Raw genomic sequence first — 24604 nt, 5'->3', positions numbered from 1 at the left:
TCGTTTTTATGTCTGTGTTTAATTTGGGAACCTCCTGTCTTGTCTAGTGCTGTGTGTGTGTGTATGTGTCTGAAGTATTTGGCTGAAACGCTGTAACTAACAGACAGCACTAAGTAAATTTGACTGTTTTACATCCCTGGCATTTTTATTGTGTGTTTGTGTTGTACTTAGTCAAGACCTTATCCTCTGGCCCAAATAAAATAACCTGGTGCTAACAACCTAAAATCTTTAACTTAATCTGAAGGTAGTATCTTAAGTGGCGTAGAAGGCTACCATAAATTTTATTTTAAACCCAGCTTAGCCCTCGCTACAGTATGACCTTGATAGCTAATAAGTAGCGGAATGTTTAGTCACCAAACGAGGCATTTACTGCTGAAGTCTAATTGAATATATGGCTTTCAAATGTGTAGCCATGCACAAAAACTGATCTTTAGTCAATTTGCACAGATTTTTAGTATTAGAAGGCTATATAGATTAGAACCCTTGGGGTTCTTTCGGAGTTTTAGGGTTTCTTATTAATCCTTCGAAATTCCAACATTTATTTCTGGTTGTTTAGCCTGCTGTTTAAAAAAGTTATTTGTATACTATTTGGAACCCCTGAAATAGTTTCTTTGAATAACTTTTTCAAGAGTGTAAGATTTTTAAACCTCACGAATAAATTTTAGAATATTCCCGGAAGGTATTAGGAATAATCAGACACTTAACACAAGTGTAGCCCATCAATCAACTAAAAGGGAGACAAAACCGAACCAGGTAACTACAGACCAATAAGCCTGACTTCTATTATATGTAAACTTATGGAAACTATAATAAGATCTAAAATGGAAAATTACCTATTTGGTAACAGTATCCTGGGAGACAGTCAGCATGGTTTTAGGAAAGGGAGATCGTGTCTAACTAACCTGGGGGCCGTTTCCCAAAAGCAACTTAAGCCATACGAACATCGTAACACCATCGTAAGAGCAACGTGTCAAATCTGATGCGTTTCCCAAACACTGTCGTTAGTTAAGTAGTTCGTGAACAACATCGTAGGTCTACGAGTGATCTGGGGTAATCGTAAGGAGATAAGTGTGTTGTGAAAGTACATAAATGCATTGCGAGATCATTCCCTCTTGCTGTATCTGGCAGTATGGCTGCGATTCACAGAATGTGGAACTTAATCGTTGGAGACGCCACCCGCGCAGTAGATTATTAAGAATTAATGCCAACATAAGAACAACTTTAAACCCACTAGATATACTTTGTAAGAGAGAAATCATTAGAAGATACCGGCTTCCACGGAATGAAATCCTAACTTTACCGGAGTTACTCACACCGGATTTGAGGAGGAGCAGCAATTATGCACTAACTCCAGCTGTGCAATTGCTGTGTTCATTGCGGTACTATGCCACAGGTAGCTTTCTCCAACCCACATGCAATGGGCTGGGACTCAGCAAAGCGTCTGTATCAAGGTGCGTCCAAGCAGTAACGACAGCGCTTGTTAGGCACGCACATTAGGTTCCCGAGAACACAGGCAGACGTTCATGACACGCACAGAGGATTCCGTTCCATTGCAAACATCCCACAGGTCATTGGGGCAATTGATGGTACACTAATTCCCATAATAACCCCGTGGATAGATGAGCCTGTGTACGTCAGCAGAAAAGGCTACTCAGCAATCAATGTCCAAGTTATATACAATCACGAGGGTGTTATTACGGACATTGTGGCAAAGTGGCCAGGGGTACCCACGATGCCTTCATATGGTCTAATTCCTAGATATCCCAGGCAGCAAAGAACGGGCAATTTGGCGACGGCTGGTTGTTGGGGGACAATGGATACCCCTTATGACCGTATCTCCTCACTCCTATTCTGCACCCCCGCAATGCTGCTGAGGAAAGATTCAGCAATGCGTATCACCTCACTAGATGCATCATTGAACGTACCTTTGGTGTGTAGAAAATAAGGTTCAGATGCATTGACAAGTCGAGTGGGAGACTACACTTCACACCAGCCAAATGTTGTGCTCTGATTATGGTTACTGCCATGCTACACAACATTGCAGTGCGAGCAAGAGCACCATTGCCCGATGACAACATAGCTGAACCTGAGGGAGATGATGGAGATGAGCCTGTTGCTGATGCAGGACAAGAATACATTGCAGAGATTGCAACTCGGCGTCGTCTCATGTGTAACGTCTTTGACCATTGAAACAAGGACACAGAATTCCAGTTATACCATAACCTTTTATTTGTTTATGTCACATTCATAAATGATTTTGTACAACTCAAATGTCAGTAAACAAGAACATATGATTTGTTACAGATTATATTTTATGACAATAAAAAGGCACAAATGTTTTAATTGTAGACCACTTATTACAATAACGGAGAACATATTTAACAAATCGATTAAATTGTGATTGACCCCTCATCCTCTTCAACACCTTTGCTGGGACACTTTAGGGTTTATCGTTTTATCGTTATTGGGAAACAGTCCCCTGCTTGATTTTTCTGATGATGCAACATCAACAATGGATAATTGCAAAGCATATGACAAGGTTGATTTTGATTTCCAGAAAGTTTTGACAAAGTCCCGCATAAAAGATTAATCCTCAAACTGAACGCAGTAGGGATTCAAGGAAATGCATGCACATGGATTAGGGAGTGGTTAACATGTAGAAAACAGAAAGTACTGATTAGAGGAGAAACCTCAAAATGGAGCGAGGTAACCAGTGGTGTACCACAGGGATCAGTATTAGGTCCTCTGCTATTCTTAATCTACATTAATGATTTAGATTCTGGTATAAATGGTTAAATTTGCAAATGACACAAAAAGCAGCAAAGGTCATTCAAAATGATCTAGACAGCATTCAGAACTGGGCAGACACATGGCAAATTACATTTAATGGAGAAAAGTGTAAGGTACTGCACGCAGGCAATAAAGATGTGCATTATAAATATCATATGGGAGATACTGAAATTGAAGAAGGAATCTATGAAAAAGACCTAGGAGTTTATGTTGACTCAGAAATGTCTTCATCTAAACAATGTGGGAAAGCTATAAAAAGTGTGACAGTCTGGCTCGCAGTGGTGATGTGGATGACGTCACGGACCAGGAAGTAACTCAAACCAAACAGTGGATGGGCGGTTGAAGCTGAGTGTTAGTGCACTCAGCGTATTTAATAAACAAAATATTAAACAAATTAACACAACACAAAACAAAAGGGCACAAGGGCCAAACGAATGAACAAACAAACAAGTAAGTGATGTGCTGGGAAATCCAGCACGTCTTAGCAATTGTTTTGTTAATGTTGCTTTTTCTCTCTCCGCTCTCCCGTACTCTCCTCTACACTCTCAACCCCGAGTGCAGAGTGCTGCTGGTTTATATACTCTGGCCGAGGGATTTAACTAGTTGGTAATTATCTTATTATCCCCCGGCCAGAGTCTGCACGCGTTTGGTAAGGATGCATGACTGTCAGCTAGTTAAATAATCAGTAGCTGATCAGCCATGCATCCTCACGGGGTTTTTAAATATAATAACAAAAGACGCGGCGCTTTTACCCGCGCCGCAAACAAAAATACAAATAATAATAAATAGGGGCGGGACACTCCGCCACACATGCCCCCCCTTGTGCGCAGCACACATGGCCTTTTCGGCCACCTCCCCCCTTAGTCCCCAAAGTCCCGGTCAGCAGTCCCAGCGCAGGAACAGGGGCAGCAACGGGCCAAAGGTGGCGGCCACGGTGGGATGTCCTCCTCCCACCCAAACAGCCGTAGTGTTCCAATGGCCCGCGCACCGGCCAGCTCCTCTGGCCAAAAAATTTTTGGGGGTGGTCTCCAGACCTGCCCCCCCTTCTTCATGGCCGACAGCTCCCCTCCGTGGGGCTCTGGCCACCCTTTCTCCTGCAGCGAAATTGCTGCGGGGGAAGCTGGTCTCCTGACCTCCCCCCCCTTCTTCATGGCTGACAGCTGCCCTTCACGGGGCTCCAGCCACAGTATTTCCTGCCGCGAAAGTGCGGCTGGGGGAGCTGGTCTCCTGACCTCCCCCCCCTTTTCCATGGCTGGCAGCTCCCCTTCGTGGGGCTCTGACCACATGATCTCCGGCCGCGAAAGTGCGGCTGGGGGAGCTGGTCTCCTGACCTCCCCCCCTTTCTTCATGGCCGGCAGCTCCCCTCCGTGGGGCTCCGACCACAGTGTAGTGACCCCAGGCGAAGCAGGATCCCTGGCGACCCCAGGCAAAGCAGGATCCCTGGCGACCCCAGGCGAAGCAGGATCCCTGGCGACCCCAGGCGAAGCAGGATCCCTGGCGACCCCAGGCGAAGCAGGATCCCTGGCGACCCCAGGCGAAGCAGGATCCCTGGCGACCCCAGGCGATGTGGAACAGGCAGCCCCAGGCGATGCGAGGCAGGCATCCCTGGGTGGTGCGAGGCAGGGCAGGAGCAGTCCTTCCCATGACGGTGGATGTGGAACCAGCAGGTATTCACCCTCTGCTGGTGGAGGTGGGAGGGGAAAGCAGTCCTCCCACAGCGGCTGAGACGGAACCAGCAGGTATTCACCCTCTGCTGGTGGAGCTGGGAGTGGCAAGCAGTCCTCCCACGGCGGCTGAGGCGGAACCAGCAGGTATTCATCCTCTGCTGGTGGAGGTGGGAGGGGCAAGCAGTCCTCCCACGACGGTTGAGGCAGAACCAGCAGGCATTCATCCTCTGCTGGTGGAGGTGGGAGGGGCAAGCAGTCCTCCCACGACGGTGGAGGCGGAACCAGCAGGCATTCACCCTCTGCTGGTGGAGGTGGGAGGGGCAAGCAGTCCTCCCACGACGGTGGATGTGGAACCAGCAGGCATTCACCCTCTGCTGGTGGAGGTGGCGGAGGCAGAGGCAGCTCTTGCTGCTCTGCTCCTGGTGATGGTGGAGACAGAAGCAGCTCCTGCTGCCCTGCTCCTGGTGGTGGTGGAGACAGAGGCAGCTCCTGCTGCTCTGCTCCTGGTGGTGGTGGAGGCAGAGGCGATGGGGCGGATGCTGGCCACTCAGAGGGAGGCTGTGGCGGTGCTGGCTCCCTCTGCTGTGGCGGCTGGGCTGGTGTGTGCCGTGCTCCCTTCAGCAGCATAAATAGAGGCTGCTGGGGAACACCAGCATCCTGCCCTTCTCCCCCCCAGAAAAATTCAGGGGGTTGAGCCTGTAACTCCTCCCCTTCTGGCTCTTGGGACTGCAGTTTGGGTCCTAAGGCTGTGGAAGCGCAGACTTCCACCTCTTGGGCTATGGACGCACCGACTCCCCCCTCTTTGGGCTGTGGACGCACCGACTCCTCCCTCTTGGGCTGTGGACGCACCGACTCCTCCCTCTTGGGCTGTGGACGCACCGACTCCCCCCTCTTGGGCGTAGGACGTTCGGGCTCCTCCCACTCGGGCGTAGGACGTTCGGGCTCCTCCCACTCGGGCGTAGGACGTTCGGGCTCCTCCCACTCGGGCGTAGGACGTTCGGGCTCCTCCCCAGGCTGTGGAGGCGAAACCAGCAGGCATTCTCCCTCTGCTGGTGGAGACAGTAGCGATGGCTCCTCTCCCTCTGATGCTGGAGACGGTAGCGATGGCTCCTCTCCCTCTGATGCTGGAGATGGCAGCGATGGCTCCTCTCCCTCTGATGCTGGAGACGGTAGCGATGGCTCCTCTCCCTCTGATGCTGGAGACGGTAGCGATGGCTCCTCTCCCTCTGATGCTGGAGACGGCAGCGATGGCTCCTCTCCCTCTGGCGCTGGAGACGGCAGCGATGGCTCCTCTCCCTCTGGCGCTGGAGACGGCAGCGATGGCTCCTCTCCCTCTGGCGCTGGAGACGGCAGCGATGGCTCCTCTCCCTCTGGCGCTGGAGACGGCAGCGATGGCTCCTCTCCCTCTGGCGCTGGAGACGGCAGCGATGGCTCCTCTCCCTCTGGCGCTGGAGACGGCAGCGATGGCTCCTCTCCCTCTGGCGCTGGAGACGGCAGCGATGGCTCCTCTCCCTCTGATGCTGGAGATGGCAGCAGCAGGGTCTCTCCCATATCCGCAGCCAGGTAGTTGAACACCATGGCTGCGATGTCTGGGAGGGAAGCTGGGTGGTGTTGCTGTTCCCAGGCCTCCCAGCGCTCCCCATCTCTTGCCCACAGGAGGTTGATCACTGCAGGGAGGGCTTCCTCATAATCCCTCCCCGGCTCCACCAGCCAGTCCCAGACTCCCTCAGAGGAGAGTGCATTCGTCCTCTTTGGAGGATGCAGGTCCTCCCTCACTGGACGCTCTGGCTCCTCTTTCTCCTGCCATGGAGGGGGTTGGTCTGGTGCCACGTGCCCAACCTCACCAACCGCGAAGCACCACTCCTCACCCTTCAGGCAGGTGAGGCAGATATCCAGTGTGGCAAGGTAAGGCTGATGTTGCTGCGCCTCCTGCTGCTGTTGTTGCTGCTGCTGCTGCTTTCTCCTCCGGCTACTTTTCCCCATTTTTAATTTGAAAAAAAAACGAACAAACAAAAAAAAAACGCACTTTTCAATCCTGGTCCGGCTGTTGGAGGCGTTGTTTATCCCACGCAGGACACCATATGTGACAGTCTGGCTCGCAGTGGTGATGTGGATGACGTCACGGACCAGGAAGTAACTCAAACCAAACAGTGGATGGGCGGTTGAAGCTGAGTGTTAGTGCACTCAGCGTATTTAATAAACAAAATATTAAACAAATTAACACAACACAAAACAAAAGGGCACAAGGGCCAAACGAATGAACAAACAAACAAGTAAGTGATGTGCTGGGAAATCCAGCACGTCTTAGCAATTGTTTTGTTAATGTTGCTTTTTCTCTCTCCGCTCTCCCGTACTCTCCTCTACACTCTCAACCCCGAGTGCAGAGTGCTGCTGGTTTATATACTCTGGCCGAGGGATTTAACTAGTTGGTAATTATCTTATTATCCCCCGGCCAGAGTCTGCACGCGTTTGGTAAGGATGCATGACTGTCAGCTAGTTAAATAATCAGTAGCTGATCAGCCATGCATCCTCACGGGGTTTTTAAATATAATAACAAAAGACGCGGCGCTTTTACCCGCGCCGCAAACAAAAATACAAATAATAATAAATAGGGGCGGGACACTCCGCCACAAAAGCCCAACAAGATGCTTTGGATATATTGTGAAACGTGTTGAATTTAAATCAAGGAAAGTAATGTTAAAACTTTACAATGCATTAGTAAGACCTCACTTAGAATACTGTGTTCAGTTCTGGTCACATTGTTACAAAAAGGATATTACTGCTCTAGAAAGAGTGCAAAGAAGAGCAGCCAGAATTATCCCAGGTTTAAAAGGCATGTCGTATGCAGACAGACTAAAATAATTGAATCTATTCAGTCTTGAACAAAGAAGACTACGCTGTGATCTGATTCAAGCATTCAAAATCCTAAAAGGTATAGACAATGTCGACCCAGGGGACTTTTTTGACCTGAAAAAAGAAACAAGGACCAGGGGTCACAAATGGAGATTATATAAAGGGGCATTCAGAACAGAAAATAGGAGCCACTTTTTTACACAGAGAATTGTGAGGGTATGGAACCAACTCCCCAGTAATGTTGTTGAAGCTGACACCCTGGGATCCTTCAAGAAGCTGCTTGATGAGATTTTGGGATAAATAAGATACTAACAACCATACGAGCAAGATGGGCTGAATGGCCTCCTCTCGTTTGTAAACTTTCTTATGTTCTTATGTATATATGTATATATATATATATATATATATATATATATATATATATATATATGATATAAATGTACAACAATAAAATTGTTGAAAATATCAGTTCAACTATTACTATTGTCTTCTGACAACTGGTACAAAAAAAACCACAACAACAACCCACTACATCTGTAATATTACTATTAATAACTATAAAACTGTTGGATATATAGGGATGCTCATGAACTGTAATCTGTAGATTTTACAAGCCCAACCTTTATTTTACAATGGAATTGCTGGAGGTCAGAGTGGTAACCTTTCATCAAAACAAGACCTGTTTTGTAATGGGACCGCCCATCTCTAGTATGTCCAATAGGAATGCACGGGCGGGGTCTTTTGGATCGTTTCCAAGTCACGTCTGGTGTGGATTGACATTCGGCGACTTCGCTCACGTCCAGTGTGGATGCAGCTTTAATTTGCTAAACTTAAAATGACCAACAAAATAATTAGATACTATACAGGTGAAAAGAATGAACAAGTTTTGCCAGCACTGGAGAAAATAAACAAATACTGCTGGGGAAGGGCTAAAATTATATAAATACAACTTCCAACAAACACCAACAGATGCTACCGGTGTCACAATGCATTGGGTATACGGGCGCACAGAGTCTTCTGGGAATAGTAGTTTATATGGTACATGCTGAAAGGTGTTTCCAATCAACAAAATGCAGAGGAAAACTACAAGTCCCATCATCTATACTGGCTTTGATTAACTTTGGTTTAATAGGACTAAACCGTTAAGTGACACAGTTTATTTTTTGTCTATCATTGCAGTTTTTTCTTTTTTTCCTACCATTATGATGGATTTCTTTTTTCTTTCCAGCATATCGGTGAAGCGGTACTTCAGAAGGGGGCGGGAGGGTTGGAGTCAATTAAAACCAGGGATCAGATGGTAATCTGCTTTTGCTAATGCTGTACTGTACTGTACTGTATTGTGTGTGGTTATAACAGATAGGAGTTTGTAATGGGGGCTTGTCTCCTCTGATTGAATAAAGAAATAATAATCTGGTCCCTTCCATGTAAAACCTGTGCTCAGATCATGTGATCTGCTACTGCTAGTACTGTGATTAATAGCAGATAGGAGTTTATAACGACACTTGCCTCCTCTGAGGAGCCTGACCTGCTGTTAATATAGAAATCTAGGGTTGTATTTAAAATATGATTTCTTGCATTTTAGACAATATTTCAATATTTGTTTGTTTTATTGAACATTATAATATTATAATGCTAGACTATCTCTCAATAGATAGATAGATAGAGATAGATAGATAGACACTTGAAATGTATTACACTTGAAATGTATTTGCTTATGATTGTAAGTCGCCCTGGATAAGGGCGTCTGCTAAGAAATAAATAATAATAATAATAGATATCTGTGTATTTGTTGGTAGGGGATACCGAACCGTCAGTATGAGTGGTGCCTCTTAAACAGAAAATGCAGTTTAAGTGGACAATGTTATATTTTTAGCTGTAGCACACAGCAATACGTAAAGTTAAAGAAAACAAAATAAATAAATAAATACAAGAAAACCTGCCCACTTGGGCCCCGTCTAAACTTCTTGCAGGCCCTATGCTCGGCCTTGCATGAGCTAGCCTCAGTGCAAGTAAAACACAAAAGATAAATTGTTGTAGTCCAGTCCAGGTTTCCCCCTTTCCACCGCTGTTGTCACCCTTCTGGGATCTCCAGGGAGAGGTTCCTCCAAGGTAAGTATCACGATCACCAGTACTTTTGTAATCCACAGGCGTCTGTATAGCAACTGTGGTTTTGTTCCTTTCACAAATCCAGGTATCTCCATGTTTTGGATCTGTCTTCACAAAAGAAGTTGGTGCCCCTCTGGTCCGAATGGGAACAGGGAAGTTTGGGTTGGATTCTGGTTACACAGTCTTGTACTTGAATAATTTACTTTTATTTCCCTTGGCAGGAATGTTTGGAGACCTCTGCTGGTTGAAGGGATGTAACCACAGCCCATCCCCTGCTGCAGTGTCCTATTGAACTGAAAAAAACAATCCCGGCTAAAAATAAAACACTAAAACAATCTGTGTCGGGTCTTTGTTTACTGCTGTGACTTTGTTCCTTATTTAAAACACAGTCCATTAGTAACAGGTCTGGGTTACTTCGTTCTAAACCAATAAGCAGTTCAAATAAAACAAAATATTTTTACACAAATCCATTTTGGTTTACCACGAGGTCTCTCACAAAAACCCTGTGTAGACAATCCCTTTAAGTGCGCTTGCACCATTTAAAAATAAACCCGTACAGCATTTAAAACACTCCAGAAAACAAAGCAGTGCGCTTAATTGTAATTAAGCAGTGTTGTATTTACATCCGTAAATTAAAACATTCACCCATATAAAATGGTCTTCTTAAAACCTTGTCACACCGAGCTTGGATTTAATTCCATTCGATTAACACAGAATCACTTTGGGTAAGTTTTTGTACTCACAGACAGCTGTTTGTGCTTCTTTTTCTGTTAGAAATTAGACCACAGCGGAGGTAAACACAAGAGTACTTCGGTGCTCCTGGAACACAAGCCTACTCGCCGTGTTCAAATCAATCCACACAGGTACCGCAGAATAATAACGGGATGCCACCAACCTTGTAATTATAATTAGGGCTTGATTTTCGGTTTTAACCTGATAGCCAATAAACACCGGAAAAGCTGTGAAAACGGTTAATGTATTATTATTATTAAACCTACTACAAAAATAATAATACATACATTTCCCAGTGCTGCTGAGCAAAGTCCCGCCTTCCTGACTTGTATCTATAATTGATTTGTTCTGAATACTTTAAACCCGCCCCAACTACTGAGTGACAGCACATTTCCTACATTTCTACTGGAGACTCCGCTTGCGAGATTTAAAACGAGATTACAATCAGGATGGAGGCTTGCTAGCGGGATTTAAAGCTGTATTACAGTTAAAATACAGAGGATTTAAAACAGAATTGTGGCGAAATGTACAAAAACCCCAGAAGAATGTGCCCGTGACCATAAGGATTTCGTTGTGGAAAAGGAAAGAAGGTACAATTTATGTGCAAGTACTGTCGATTTACTATACATATTTTGACACACACACAAAAAAAAAAGCTCAAGCATGTTGGAAAGTAACCAAAAATACTAATTTCATACAGTATATCAAAAACGAAAGCCCCGAAAAAAAACAGATTTACATAAAACTCGAAAATAGCTAAAAATAAGCACCGAAAAATACAATTAATAAAACCCACAAAACAGGAGTCTGTTTGGTCCAGTGGTTAAAGAAATGGGCTTGTAACCAGGTCCCTGGTTCAAATCCCACCTCAGCCACTGACTCATTGTGTGACCCTGAGCAAGTCACTTAACCTCCTTGTGCTCCGTCTTTCGGGTGAGACATAGTTGTAAGTGACTCTGCAGCTGATGCATTGTTCACACACCCTAGTCTCTGTAAGTTGCGTTTGGATAAAGGCATCTGCTAAATAAACAAATAATAATAATAATAATAATAATAATAATAATAATAATAATAATAATAATAATAATTCACCTCTGGTCTTTTAGTTCTCTCACTATGTTTCTGCTTGTGTCCTTGTCTGCTGCTATTTCCTCAATAGCCTGTATAGCCACACCTCCCCCTCATTAGCAGCAGCTGCGTTTTTATATCCCAATATTGCTGCACAAACCAGATCACCTAACTTTACAACCCAGTGTGTTCATTATGTACAATGACAAAAAACGTGACTCTTCAGTTTGGCTGCAAAGGCAAGACATCAGCCCTCACACTATCCTGATGTCTTCCTTTTGCCTTAAAGACTGACCATTATGACATTCCGCCACCTCGGATGTTCTCTGGCCCACACAAGACGGCGATTTCGTCTCTAAGCTGTCAACATGTTACCCCTGAATGGCCTCTGAGCATGCAAATCATTTTCCTGCAGACGTCGAGCTACAGTCATTCTGCTGATGCTCGGGTTATTTCTTCCTGGAATTTCTCGTGCTGTAGCCAGTGCAGTCTGAAAACGATTACGCAGATGGATCAGTTGGATGTGACGGTCCTGGGCCGGTGTGGTGACCCTCTGCCTTCCAGGACGTGGCCGGTCCATCACAGAGCTGGTTTCCTGTTTTTTCTGGACGAGGATGCCGATTGTTGAAGCAGAACATCTCATTCTCCGGGCAACTACTCTCACAGACAGACCGCCTTCACTCATGCTGATAGCAACCAGGCAATCTTCATTACTCAGGCGTGGCATGTCATATCTTTCGCTGTTCTTGCATTAATTTTTGAATGGCTATTTATACAGATTCTTAATCAACTCATTTTAGCAATTTTAACTCAAGTCAAATACCAAACACTGAGCACCTGGCCTTTTTATGAAATCTCATGACTTGAGTTCAGTATTTTGTTATCCCAAGGAACAATACTACTCAAACAACCAACAAACCTATCCGCTCACAATTTAAAATGTAAATAACATTATGTATGTACCCAATGAGCTATCATGGGTCAAGTTCAGCATGGAACAGGGGGACTTGGTCTCAGTTCAGCTCCTCCTACATGGCACAAGGCAGCCCCAGCTCAACGGAGGAAGCTGGTAGTCAACGAGGTGCAAAAGCAGGAGGAGAGGATGAGGTGTATAAAGGCCATTTCCCAGGCCAAGCAGGGAGAATGGATGAGATGGGAGAGTGTGGAACAACGCAAGATTGGTTGGCAAAACATATGGTCAATGGAACAGAGCAGGATCAGTTTCCTTATCAGGTGAACATATGATGTTCTACCATCACCACCTAAACCTCTGGGTAGGAGAGGATCCCTCATGTCCTTTGTGTTCATCACCTGCAACATTAAGGCACATTTTGACAGGATGTAAGGTGGCTCTTAGCCAAGGACGGTTTACTTGGCGCCATGACCAGGTGCTGCGATGTTTGGCCTTGGCATTGGAAGACAAGCGTAACATGACCAATAAGTTGCCACCTGTTCCATCAAAACATTACACACAAAAGACAACATTCCTCCGCCCAGGAGAGCAACCACCAAGAAAAGGTATTAAAAGCAATCCTCGCCCAGGACAGCTGGAAGCTGCTATAGACTGGAAAATGCTGGCAGATGTTGGTCAGCGGCTTATTTTTCCACCTGAGATTGCCACCACTAACCTTCGACCAGATATTGTCTTGTGGTCTGGATAAGCACGCCTTGTTCACCTGGTAGAGTTAACAGTGCCATGGGAGGATGCTGTAGATGAGGCGTATGAGAGGAAGAAACTGCGGTATACTCAACTAGCCACTGAAGCGGAACAGCGAGGATGGAGAGTCCGGTTTTACCCAGTGGAAGTGGGTTGTCGAGGATTTGTGGCACACTCTACAACCCGGTTTCTCAGAGACATCGGATTCAGTGGCCAAGAGTTGCGTCGCACAGTGAAGAACTCATCTGAAGCAGCAGAGAGGAGCAGCAACTGGCTGTGGTTGAGACGGAAAGATTCTGGCTGGGGATCTCAAGCACAATAGAAAGGAAAGCTGATGTACAGGTAAGTAAGCTGGGCCGAGTTGAGTGGGGGACAGAGGGGGGTGATGCTGGGACGCCAGAATCACCATCGTGCCCTCTTGAGGTGTCGTGGGCTAGTCGACGAAACACAGAGGATGGAAGGTGCCCACTTGAAGACCCCAGAGATGTACCCTACTTAGCTCAATCCAGACGGTTGTCATGCTGATGCACTGGGGAGACCGCACTGTGGTTGACCCCCAGAGCCAGCATCGCAGCGGTTGTGTGTGCTGATGCGCTAGGGAGGCAATAAGCTGATCCCTGGAGCCAGCATTACACTTCAGCCATTAACACAGGACAGAAGGATATCTACATCATCATATGGAAGGAAGCGCAAATGGATGGAGACACATATGGATCACATTAGTTTACTGTGAAGCTACGTCTTAGTTGGTGCTTATCTTGGCGAGAGCCAAGTTCAAATCAGCATGAAGTTTTAACATCTACTCTCATGTAATGGAAATCATTGATGTAAAACTTTTCACGCTTGCACACCCGAGCCGAGCCGAGCCCTCACGGCACGGCTAGTTTCACACTTGTCATTTTGTTGAGCCGAGCCGAGCCGGTGTTGTAACCAATTCAGTACCCCCTCAAAAATCTGCATCCCTGGCGCATTACGCATGTGTAAAATGAGATCGTCCCATAGGCACGTCTGATTTTTCTTTTGCTCGTGGCTGAGGTAAAATACAGTGATGTGCACGCACAGCAGTCGGCTGCATTTTGCAATAATTTACTAACTTTTTCGACAGGATGACATGATTTATTTGGGATGTGTATAATCAGTTATGGTTTGTTTTCATTACAAACGTCTTTGTCGTGCGCAGCTAAAACAATCTTTAAACAATCAATGCTTAATGTCTTTATGCGACCTACCTGTTTATAAACGATTGTGCCGATTTCAAAGTAGCCTATTTTTCTTTTAAATATATTTTTTGGATTTCAAAACTTGAAAGTTGAAAGTAAATACTCACGAAAGTTTTCATGAATGTGAGAATTAATTTAATGTTGTTGTGGCTTGTGCTGTTATGTCTGGAATAAACAGGAGGCGTATAAATTATAGTAAAAATGCATAATGCATAATGTATTAGATATAACGTCATATATTTGTTTATATATTTATTTTATATACAGTACTGTGGCAAAGTGCCCGCCCCTGTGTGTATTTTGTGTGTTATGTGTTGTATGCGTGCGTATGTTAATGTTGGTGTATAGATTGGTACACGGGATATAAACGGGTCTGTGTTTCACGTGTGTTTAAATTGTATATTTGTATTTAGGCACGGGATTGCACATCACGCACATGCATTTAAAATATAATATGTGAACACGGGGTTTCACGTAATGAATTCACGTGCTGGGATTCAAGTGAGTAATTAATTAGTAATTGAATCCCAGCACAACAGTATATATAGATGCACGTTTCTGTCACTCGGGGTTAGGTGTTCAGAGAGTGGAGAACGGGTGAGAGAGAAGGAGAAATACGTTTAAATATCAATTGCTATTACGTGCTGGTAGGACCAGCACGATACTTGTTTATTTAAAACTCACCGTGTTTGTTTGTGTGTCTGTCCGTGCACTGTCTGTTTACTGTATAGTCCGTTTTGTTTGTCTCTTTATTTTGGCGTGAAGTGCCGTGTCCTGTTTTGTATTCCGTTATTTAAACCTTTTATTTTGTTATTAAACGCTGAGTGCAGCCATTGCACTCGGCTCATCATCACAACCACCGTCTCTGTGTATTCCTTTCTGGTCTGACGCCACCCACTCTGGCCGTCTTTGTGACAAGTACACACACAAGATTGACATTGGGTGTATATACAATAAGATACACAGATACCAAATTAAACAGCATACAGAAACATAGTCTATGGCTGTATTATTTGGTATCCCCCATATATTTTAGGCAGTGGGGCTCCTAGAAATGTCAAACTTGCACAGTATGTCTACCTGTGCCCCATTATCACACACAAAGGGTTTGAGTGATATTGGGTGCATTTACAGCAAGTAACAAATGGATACCAGATTAGACAGCTGACAGAAGCATAGTCTATAGCTGTATTATTTGGTATCACCCATATATTAAGGCAGTGACGCTCTCTGAACAATGCAATTCACATAGTATCTTTGTTTTAACTCCAGAAACACATAAACATGCTCTGAATGGTGATACATTTATTTCCAAAAATAAGACAGGATCAGGGTGCTGCCTGTATATCAGAAAGCCAATCTAGTGACATGATGAGATAGCTAGCTTGACATTGTTTATATTCCTGTAACACACTTTATATACAGGGTTTTTCTGTGTTCTGTTGTAGCGACAGCACTTTACATGGACAACAAAATAATACTTGTCATGATAATTTTTCCATAAGAACTTGATTGTGTGAAAACCACTACAATTTTTTTAGCTGAATTTGTGAAGTATTGTGCAGTGTAATTGTATTATTTCTTACGGTACTGAATTACAGTTGACCCTTGTAGAGCTAATTAGTCCAAAAGTGTAGTACCTGAAAAAATGTTCCCCGATCTCCCTGATGTCAACAACAGTAGATAAATAAGAGCAGCTGTGCCTATTAGTAACATGAAGGTTGATTTTTATAAAGTATGTGCATGACACAGGCTATTTTATATTTATTTTTTACTCAGTATGTTTCAGTTTATTTGGAGAGCAGTTTGAACAACAAAGTCTGATTGGAAAATTGCAGAATACCCTCCACACTATTTTATTATTATTATTATTATTATTATTATTATTTATTTATTAGCTGACGCCCTTATCCAGGGCGACTTACAATTGTTACAAGATATCACATTATTTTTACATACAATTACCCATTTATACAGTTGGGTTTTTACTGGAGCAATCTAGGTAAAGTACCTTGCTCAAGGGTACAGCAGCAGTGTCCCCACCGGGATTTGAACCCACGACCCTCCGGTCAAGAGTTCAGAGCCCTAACCACTACTCCACACTGCTGCCCCCAAGTTACTATATGAAACTTGTTTATACACCTTTGTTATGTTGTAGTGCAAATATTTTTTATACCACTGTAACAGCGGTGTTGATTTGATAAGAGACACACAAGTTGAGATTGAAAACACCACTCAGGCATCCAGGTTTTATTAACAAGTTGCAGTGATAGGTGGCCGCCACTAGGGTACCAGCAATGGTAGCCCTAGTGCAGGAGGACCCACACACAGGAAAATATTACATACAAAAATGCAACACAACCAGTTCAAAACAGAACAAACAAAGAAACAAACAAACAATCAGAGTCTCCCTGACACTTCCCTCTAAATAAACTTTTATGGGATTAAAATCCTGTGATAGAGAGAAAGAGTCGATGTTGTAAATCTCCCTCCCGATCGGAAAGGACGCTGTGTAAGGGGGAAGGTATGCTGCCTCCTAGATGGACTGCTTTGACGGTAGACGGAAACCGGAAGGTGACCATATTAGGGGGAGCGCGTAGTTGCACGTACCCTGAAAGACTCTATTCCAATCAGCTTTCTATTGGAGAAACCATGGCAACAGGTTGATTGCAGGGAGGGCTTTGTGGGTACAAAGGGGAAGCAGCTACGTCAGTACGCTGCCTTGCGCTGACGTGTACAGACGGCCGGAGCCTGTACTGTTTACCTTTTGTTTTGTGGTTTGTGTTATTCGTTGCAGAGGAGGAGTGAGCCGCGGACCGGCAGACACGAGCACTTCCCTGCACAGCACAGCACCGAACCACACTCACTGGCACTACGTTTCCCAGGACTCGAGCGCACACACTGCCGTGCACGGAGGATGGGGGACGGACAAAGTTCAGTTTTGTTTGTTTTTGTTTTTGGATTTAAAGCCTGCCGTGTACCCCCCAATACCATCGTTGGTAAAGGGGCGGATTACCTTTGTTATTATTATTTGTTATTAAATACACAGACTGTTTGGGGAGAAAACGCTGTTTGGACATTCTTTTCATTTACTGTACCACTGCACCTGACGACATTTGGTGTTCAAAAGAGGGATTACAAATAGACCTAACCGCATTGGCAGCGCTGTTGGAGGCGCAGGAGCGGAGGCATCAGGAATCATTGACGGCCATGATGGAGAGGATGCACGGCCTGTTCCTGGAGGCTAATCGCCTACCAAGGGTGAGGGTAGTGAAGATGTCGCTGGAGGATGACCCCGAGGCTTACTTAGTTGCCTTTGAAAGACAGGCAACTGCAGCTCAGTGGCCTCGGGAGTGGTGGGCTACCCAGTTGGGCCCCAATTTGATCGGAGAGGCCCAGGCAGTCTACCAAGCCCTGACACATGAGCAAGCCCTGGTGTACGACCAGGTGAAGCAGGCCATTCTCCAGCGGCTTGACATCATGGAGGAGACGCACCACCGGCGGTTCCGGGAATACCAGCGACCCCCAGGACTGCAACCCCGCGTGGTGGCCCAGCAACTAGTGGATCATGTGACCCGGTGGCTCTGCCCCGGCACCAACGATGCAGAAAAGATCACCGAGCTGATTGCCATAGAGCAGTTTGTGAAGGTGCTGGGGCCGGACACCCAGAACTGGGTCACCAGACATCGACCCACCACGCTAGAGGCAGCAGTCCGATTGGCTGAGGGATATGAGGATGCATTGGGGCAGCAGTGTGGAGTAGTGGTTAGGGCTCTGGACTCTTGACCGGAGGGTTGTGGGTTCAATCCCCAGTGGGGGACACTGCTGTTGTACCCTTGAGCAAGGTACTTTACCTAGATTGCTCCAGTAAAAACCCAACTGTATAAATGGGTAATTGTATGTAAAAATAATGTGATATCTGTATAATGTGAAATAATGTATAATGTGATATCTTGTAACAATTGTAAGTCGCCCTGGATAAGGGCGTCTGCTAAGAAATGAATAATAATAATAATAATAATAATAATAATAATAATAATAATAATTGGCGTTAGCTCCCGTAGTCATCACCCCCGCTCCTCCCTCCAACTGACCCCGGACGACGGGTCCAAGGACAGGACCCCCCCAGCACTTCACCCCCTCCCCCCACAGGGCTACTTCTCATTGGCACCCCACGGGCGGCCTTCCTCCACACCAATGGAGGGCGAGGTCGACCCCCAGCAGGGTGAGAACAGAGAACCTCCCCCCACTGCCAAACCAGCAGCGGGACATACAAGCTCCATGGGCGCCCTTTCACCCCACTTGCTACCGGTGCCATGAGGTTGGCCACCTCGCCCGGAATTGTCCGGCAGCGATGGAATGTGGTGCGGCCTCCCATTATCTACCAACAGCACCAGGTAAGTCCAGGGGTAATGATTGGAAGGGGCCTTGCATTGTTGATGTACGGGTTGGTGATGTGAGCACCCACATTGGACTCAGGATGTGGGCAAACTTTAATTGAGGAGGCTCTGTTGACTGGGGTACCTTGGTGGTCACGCAGGGTAGTGATCATTTCCTGTATTCCTGGGGATAACAAGGACTACCCCCTCACTAAATTAGATTTGACTATTGAATGTCATACCCGCCGTGTAATCGTGGCAGTGGCTGCAAAGTTGCCCTATCCAGTTATTTTAGGTCAAGACTGGCTGTATTTTGAAACTATGATTAACCCTTTGTGGTCCATTTATTAATTGCGCGTCAGGCACGCCAGGTCTAATTAATTTTCACACGCGCAGTTAATTTTATACGCGCTGTTTAAAAGTATTTTTTTTCACAGTCAAACGGGTTTAAATGGCCCTGCATATCAACAAAGCACTCACTAGGCATCTCCAGCCCCGCCCCACCCTTTTGTTTGCTATAGCGTTCACCTATGCAAGAAATAAATAATAATAATAATAATAGTCGTACATACCGATCTATCATCTCCGGATCACTCGTTTTATCACCAAACTCCTCAATAATGCGATCCAAGTCATTATTTTATTACTATAACATCTCAAAAAAGCTCTGCAAATGTCCGTGTTTTCTGTGTGCTGATTCAGTCAGCCAACTTGTTCACTTACATCCGCCCCCATTATCTGATACCTGATACCATGTATGACTATTCATGAGATACGCCTTTTTTTTTTCGACTTGTCTCGGCTCCTGTCGCTCCCACTCGGCAATTGAATGGTTTTCTCGGCTTTTTCTGGAGAAAAAACGACTAAACACCCATTTATTGCGTTGCTATAATGATGTCGGACCCAGTCCGACAAAGGACCTGTGAGGAATAATTGCAATGTCGGACCCAGTCCGACAATGGACCGCAAAGGCTTAATAAAATGGTAAAGTCAGTCTCTGGTAAGACCATGGGAGCAGCGGGAGAAACTATTGGGAAAATCTTTCCGCTGCAAGCCGATTTGTTCCATTCCCGATTTCTCCCGAAAAAAACAAAAAGAGAGTGAAGGGTTGAAAAATGGGAAGGAATGTCAATGAGACAAGGCTGGGGTTTGTTGGAGGAAACTTCAGGGTCTGTTAAATGCAAGGGAAAGGGGATTGGGACTGTGTGACCTGCGGGGGTGGGTTACTGAGGCCCCCAGTGCTGAAGCTACTGTAGCTCCGCTCGTTATCCCGAAATTCTGGGACCGAGATGTGGACCTAGCGTTGGAACAAAAAAAGCTATCCTTCGCTGGAACACATCTGGGGGCAGGTTCGGTCTATCGAGGGGAAGGATGCAGAGGACAACCGGCCGCTTACATATCCTCACCACATTATTGTCGGGCATTTGCTGTATAGGGTATCCCAAGCCACGAGCACAAGCCAGATTGTAACACAATTACTCGTTCGTCAACGTGAGATCATGTGGTTGGCTCATGATGTCCCATGTTCGGGCCATTTAGGTTGTGATAAGACTCGGGAACGAATATTGGCTGGATTTTATTGGATGGGAGTTTTTAGTGAGGTGACGCGATAGTGAGTGTCCGGAATGTCAGCAAGTAGCGCCGGGGCGGGTTCGCCCGGCCCCGCTGGTCCCACTGCCCCTGATCTCAGTTCCCTTTGAACGCATTGCTATGGACATAGTGGGTCCATTGAGCCAGTCTGACTCTGGATATACGCACATTTTGGTAGTGGTGGACTACGCGACTAGATATCCAGAGGCAGTACCATTGAGATCCACTAGTGCCGCAGCCATTGCTCGAGAGTTAGTACAGATTATAGCAAGAGTAGGGATTCCAAAAGAAATCCTCAATGAACACGGAACGAACTTCATGTCACAATGTTTGAAAGAGTTGTATAAATTGTTGCAAATTAAGTCCATTCGAACCTCCATTTACCACCCGCAGACGGACGGTTTGGTGGAACGTTTTAATCAGACTTTAAAACAGATGCTGAAGCATTTTGTCAACCAAGAGCAGAAACATTGGGATAAACTCCTCCCCTACCTGATGTTTGCAGTAAGTGAGGTGCCTCAGAGTTCGACCGGGTTTTCTCCCTTTGAGCTGCTGTATGGGAGGCAACAACGAGGTATCCTTGATCTTCTGAAAGAAGGGTGGGAGGAGCAAACAAAAACTTCCAAAAACATAGTCAAGTATGTAATCATGTTACAGTACAAGGTTGTCCTGGAAGAAAACTTGCTTCCTTCTGCTCTGAAAATGTTCCCCAACTCTGAGGATTGTTTTTTCCAGCAGGACAATGCTCCATGCCACACAGCCAGGTCAATCAAGGTGTGGATGGAGGACCACCAGATCAAGACCCTGTCATGGCCAGCCCAATCTCCAGACCTGAACCCCATTGAAAACCTCTGGAATGTGATCAAGAGGAAGATGGATGGTCACAAGCCATCAAACAAAGCCGAGCTGCTTGAATTTTTGCGCCAGGAGTGGCATAAAGTCACCCAACATCAATGTGAAAGACTGGTGGAGAGCATGCCAAGACACATGAAAGCTGTGCTTGAAAATCAGGGTTATTCCACCAAATATTGATTTTCTTCCTAGGTTAAAACATTAGTATTGTGTTGTTTAAAAATGAATATGAACTTATTTTCTTTGCATTATTCGAGGTCTGACAACACTGCATCTTTTTTGTTATTTTGACCAGTTGTCATTTTCTGTAAATAAATGCTCTAAATGACAATATTTTTATTTGGAATTTGGGAGAAATGTTGTCAGTAGTTTATAGAATAAAACAAAAATGTTCATTTTACCCAAACACATACCTATAAATAGTAAAACCAGAGAAACTGATAATTCTGCAGTGGTCTCTTAATTTTTTCCAGAGCTGTATATATATATATATATAATATTATGCAGTATTAAACAAGAACAGGACACTACTTTAATGACTGTTAGAAACATATATATATATATATTACCAATTATTACCAGTGGTGTACCAGTGAACGGGTCATCCTAGATATTGTAAATTATATGCATTTGAAAATAGCAAACACTTGAAAATGTGCACTTCCTAGTGCTTTTTTAAAAAAAAGATAACATTTCCCATTTACATTTTTTTTTAATTCTTGTAGCCATGTCTGGAATTATTCTATGGACATGAAGAAGAAAAAAATCTCTAGTGTGCACGACTTAGCCCTTCCGTTCGATACTAAACTGTGCACATGAGATAGTAAACTGTGCACACAAGATCTCTCTTTTGACTCTTGTACAGGGCTCTGTGTTATTCTAATCTCTTACTAATATTTCTTTTTAGAAGGCAGTGGAAGTAGCTTTCCCTTTCTTTTCATTTCTTCAATAATTCCATTGGTTTGCTCATCAATAGCACTGGCACATCTGTCTGAGAAGTCCATCAGCTTCGCTTCCTTTGGCTTAAATTCATGAAGTGTGTCAAACTTTTCTGGTGCTGCAATCTTCAGTTCAGCAATTGGTGCTGTAGCAATCATAGTGTCACGATCCACATTGATGGTGGTTAAAGCATGCGACAAGACACCTTTTTTCTTGTATGCCGACAGTACTTTTTTGACCTCTGTAAAACTTGTTTTGGATTTTTCACTGTCAAAAAAGAATAAAAAGAAAAAAAGAAATGCATAAGACAGCGGTGCAGCGTAGTTGTTGGGGCCCTGGACTAGTAACTGGAAGGTTTGAATCCCAGGTGAAGCACTGCTGTTGTACCATTGAGCAAGGTATTTCACTGAGATTGCTCTAGTAAAACACTGAGCTGTATAAATGGGTACAGATATAGGTTTCTTTGGATAAAAGTGTCATCAAAATAAAGTAATAATACAATAATTAATTAATAATAATAATGCTTCACCAGTTATATAAGCAATTAGATTAAAGGTTAAGTGTACAAAACACTGCTTATTATTTATGCCATCATCATTTCTTTGATAGACAGAACATGGAAGTCTGGTTGAATGTATTTTTTATTCTACATACAAGAATGGGTATATATTTAAGAGAAATGTAATTTTCAATATTAACAGCAATTCTCATGGGCACGAACATTTATCAACTATTTGACGTAGAGTAACAATTTATAATCACAATTACAATGTAGGAAAAATACTAATAAAAAATACTGTGATAAGCATCAAATAATGCATATGTCCATATTCATGTACAACATGAATATGTTTTTGAATAGTACATTTTGGATGTACATGCAAATATTTTCTGTTATGCATCCCTACACATGCAAGGATATTTCTTGTGAACCTTAAACCCCATTCTATCCACTCAATGTACATTTTATTTATAACATTAGATACCTACCCCTTTGCCTCTGTATACTTCCTTTTTAGATTTTGCTTGTTTCTTGCCTTTTTTGCGTTTACTTGACTTCTTGCTGTGTTTTACATCACTAGATCCATCACTTTCATCTTCTTCACTTGAAACACTGGTTTCTTCACTTGAAGAACTGGTGAAGAAACCAGTGTGAAATGAGCTGATTACTGTAATCTTCCCAGGTCCTGTAACAATAAAATATGCAGATTTTATATAAGACAAGTTAAAACCCCTTTACCCTGTTCTATGCTTCAACAAAAAAAAGCTGCAAATCCTCCCCAAATGTATTATCTATTAATTTAAGTCTTTATGCAAAATGATTTATAAAATGTTTAATAAACAATTAAAAATACAATATCACTGAGTTACAATGTATAGTTTACTTTGATAAAGCACAGCTTTTGCCAAAGTTCTATGGGAATTACATTAGATTACAAAAGAAAAAAACATATTTACTATCTGTGGAGGTAGAGCATTGAAGCTGTTTGCGAATGAAGTCTCGTTCCATCTTCAGGTCATCTATCACTGATTTTAGCATCGTATTCTCTGCACAGTGCTGCCACTTCTGCTTTTAGCTTCACAATTGTTAGCTGGGCACTAGGAGCATACCTTTCTTGATCTAAGTCAAAATTGAACAAAAGGACAAAATCATGAGTCAGAAAGGTTTGCTTATAATATTTGTCACATGTTGCTAAACCTTCCAAACCTCTACAATATGGCGAAACACTGACTGAAGTCAAAAGTTTAAACTAAGTTGCAATAAATCCACTTTTAATACACTATTACAAATTAATGCCATCTTATCTGTTTCAAGTAATCACTTCAGATGTTTATAAATGAGATGAAAATACTGTGATAAAGCTGCACGTCACTCAGGTTCGTTGCCCCTTTACAAATTGACCCAGACACCGAAATTGGGGGTTCAGCGCTTCCGCGCACTTTTAATAATACAAACAATAAACAAAATACAGAACAAAAACAAACACCTAGCTCCTTCGGAGCGCTAACTAAGACTCAGGAACACCCTGACTATCATATCAAATGGGACGGCTAAGCCGTTTCCCCACAACACAAAACACAGGATTGACACGGCACTTACTTCAGTATTACTGCTCGGAGACAGAGCACACCATCTGCCTCCTTCTACTCAGCAGCCATGAGCAGACTAGCTGCCTCTCTTAAATACCCTGCACCTGGTCCTAATTTAACAATAACTACCAGGTGCAGGGGATCATTAACAATAAAACAATTAAACAAACAAATGTGCATTCTCACATGTTTCATGCAGGGAGGATTAACCCCCTCCCTGCTGTGTTACAATACGTATACTATTGCAACACCATACATCACTTTAGCCAGGCTTCTTACATTGATACCCTCTAAGTTATTAAAATGTTAACAGAAAAGACATCACTGGAAATAATGTAGCTAAGTACTGTAAGGCATTATTAAGGCACGACAGCTACTTGCCAATATTTTTACTGCGTGGTCCTCGTTTTCCTATGGTTGTTATTATACCCGTACAGGCTCGTCACTCGCGTCATATTTTCTTTCAGTTGACGAGCTTGATTGTGGCTCATTGACATTGCTATACTCGCCAGCCTTTTCACTGACACTCTTTTGGCAATGAAAAGTTTTTTTTCTTTGCCTTTACTTTTTTTCTTGTCTCCATACTGTAACTGAAACACTAAAATTGTACCTTTGCTCGCTCAGTATCAAGTCGAAAATAAAAGAAAGGCGCAACGATGC

At 44.0% G+C, this 24604-nt stretch overlaps 1 protein-coding gene and 1 long non-coding RNA gene across 2 annotated transcripts in view; one reads left to right on the top strand and one right to left on the bottom strand.

Annotated features, from left to right (window-relative positions):
- LOC131704947 (uncharacterized) overlaps positions 1-18413 on the top strand; it is a 43167-nt gene extending 24754 nt beyond the window's left edge. The window contains exons 6-7 of the mRNA XM_059006586.1: positions 17274-17540; positions 18246-18413. Of these exons, the coding sequence (XP_058862569.1) occupies positions 17274-17540; positions 18246-18413 (435 nt within the window). The remainder of the gene's footprint in view (positions 1-17273; positions 17541-18245) is intronic.
- A 3634-nt stretch (positions 18414-22047) lies between these two features.
- Positions 22048-24033, bottom strand: LOC131704962 (uncharacterized). The gene is made up of 4 exons (XR_009310074.1): positions 23955-24033; positions 23312-23474; positions 22844-23040; positions 22048-22120 (listed from the first exon to the last, which is right to left on the bottom strand). It is a non-coding gene; the product is annotated as an uncharacterized LOC131704962 (long non-coding RNA).
- Between the last annotated feature and the right edge of the window lie 571 nt (positions 24034-24604).

Source organism: Acipenser ruthenus, chromosome 33 (genome assembly GCF_902713425.1).
Source record: "Acipenser ruthenus chromosome 33, fAciRut3.2 maternal haplotype, whole genome shotgun sequence".
Taxonomy (NCBI): Eukaryota; Metazoa; Chordata; class Actinopteri; order Acipenseriformes; family Acipenseridae; genus Acipenser; species Acipenser ruthenus.
The sequence above is the reverse complement of the archived record's forward strand: the minus strand, read 5'-3'. Positions and strand labels throughout refer to the sequence as shown.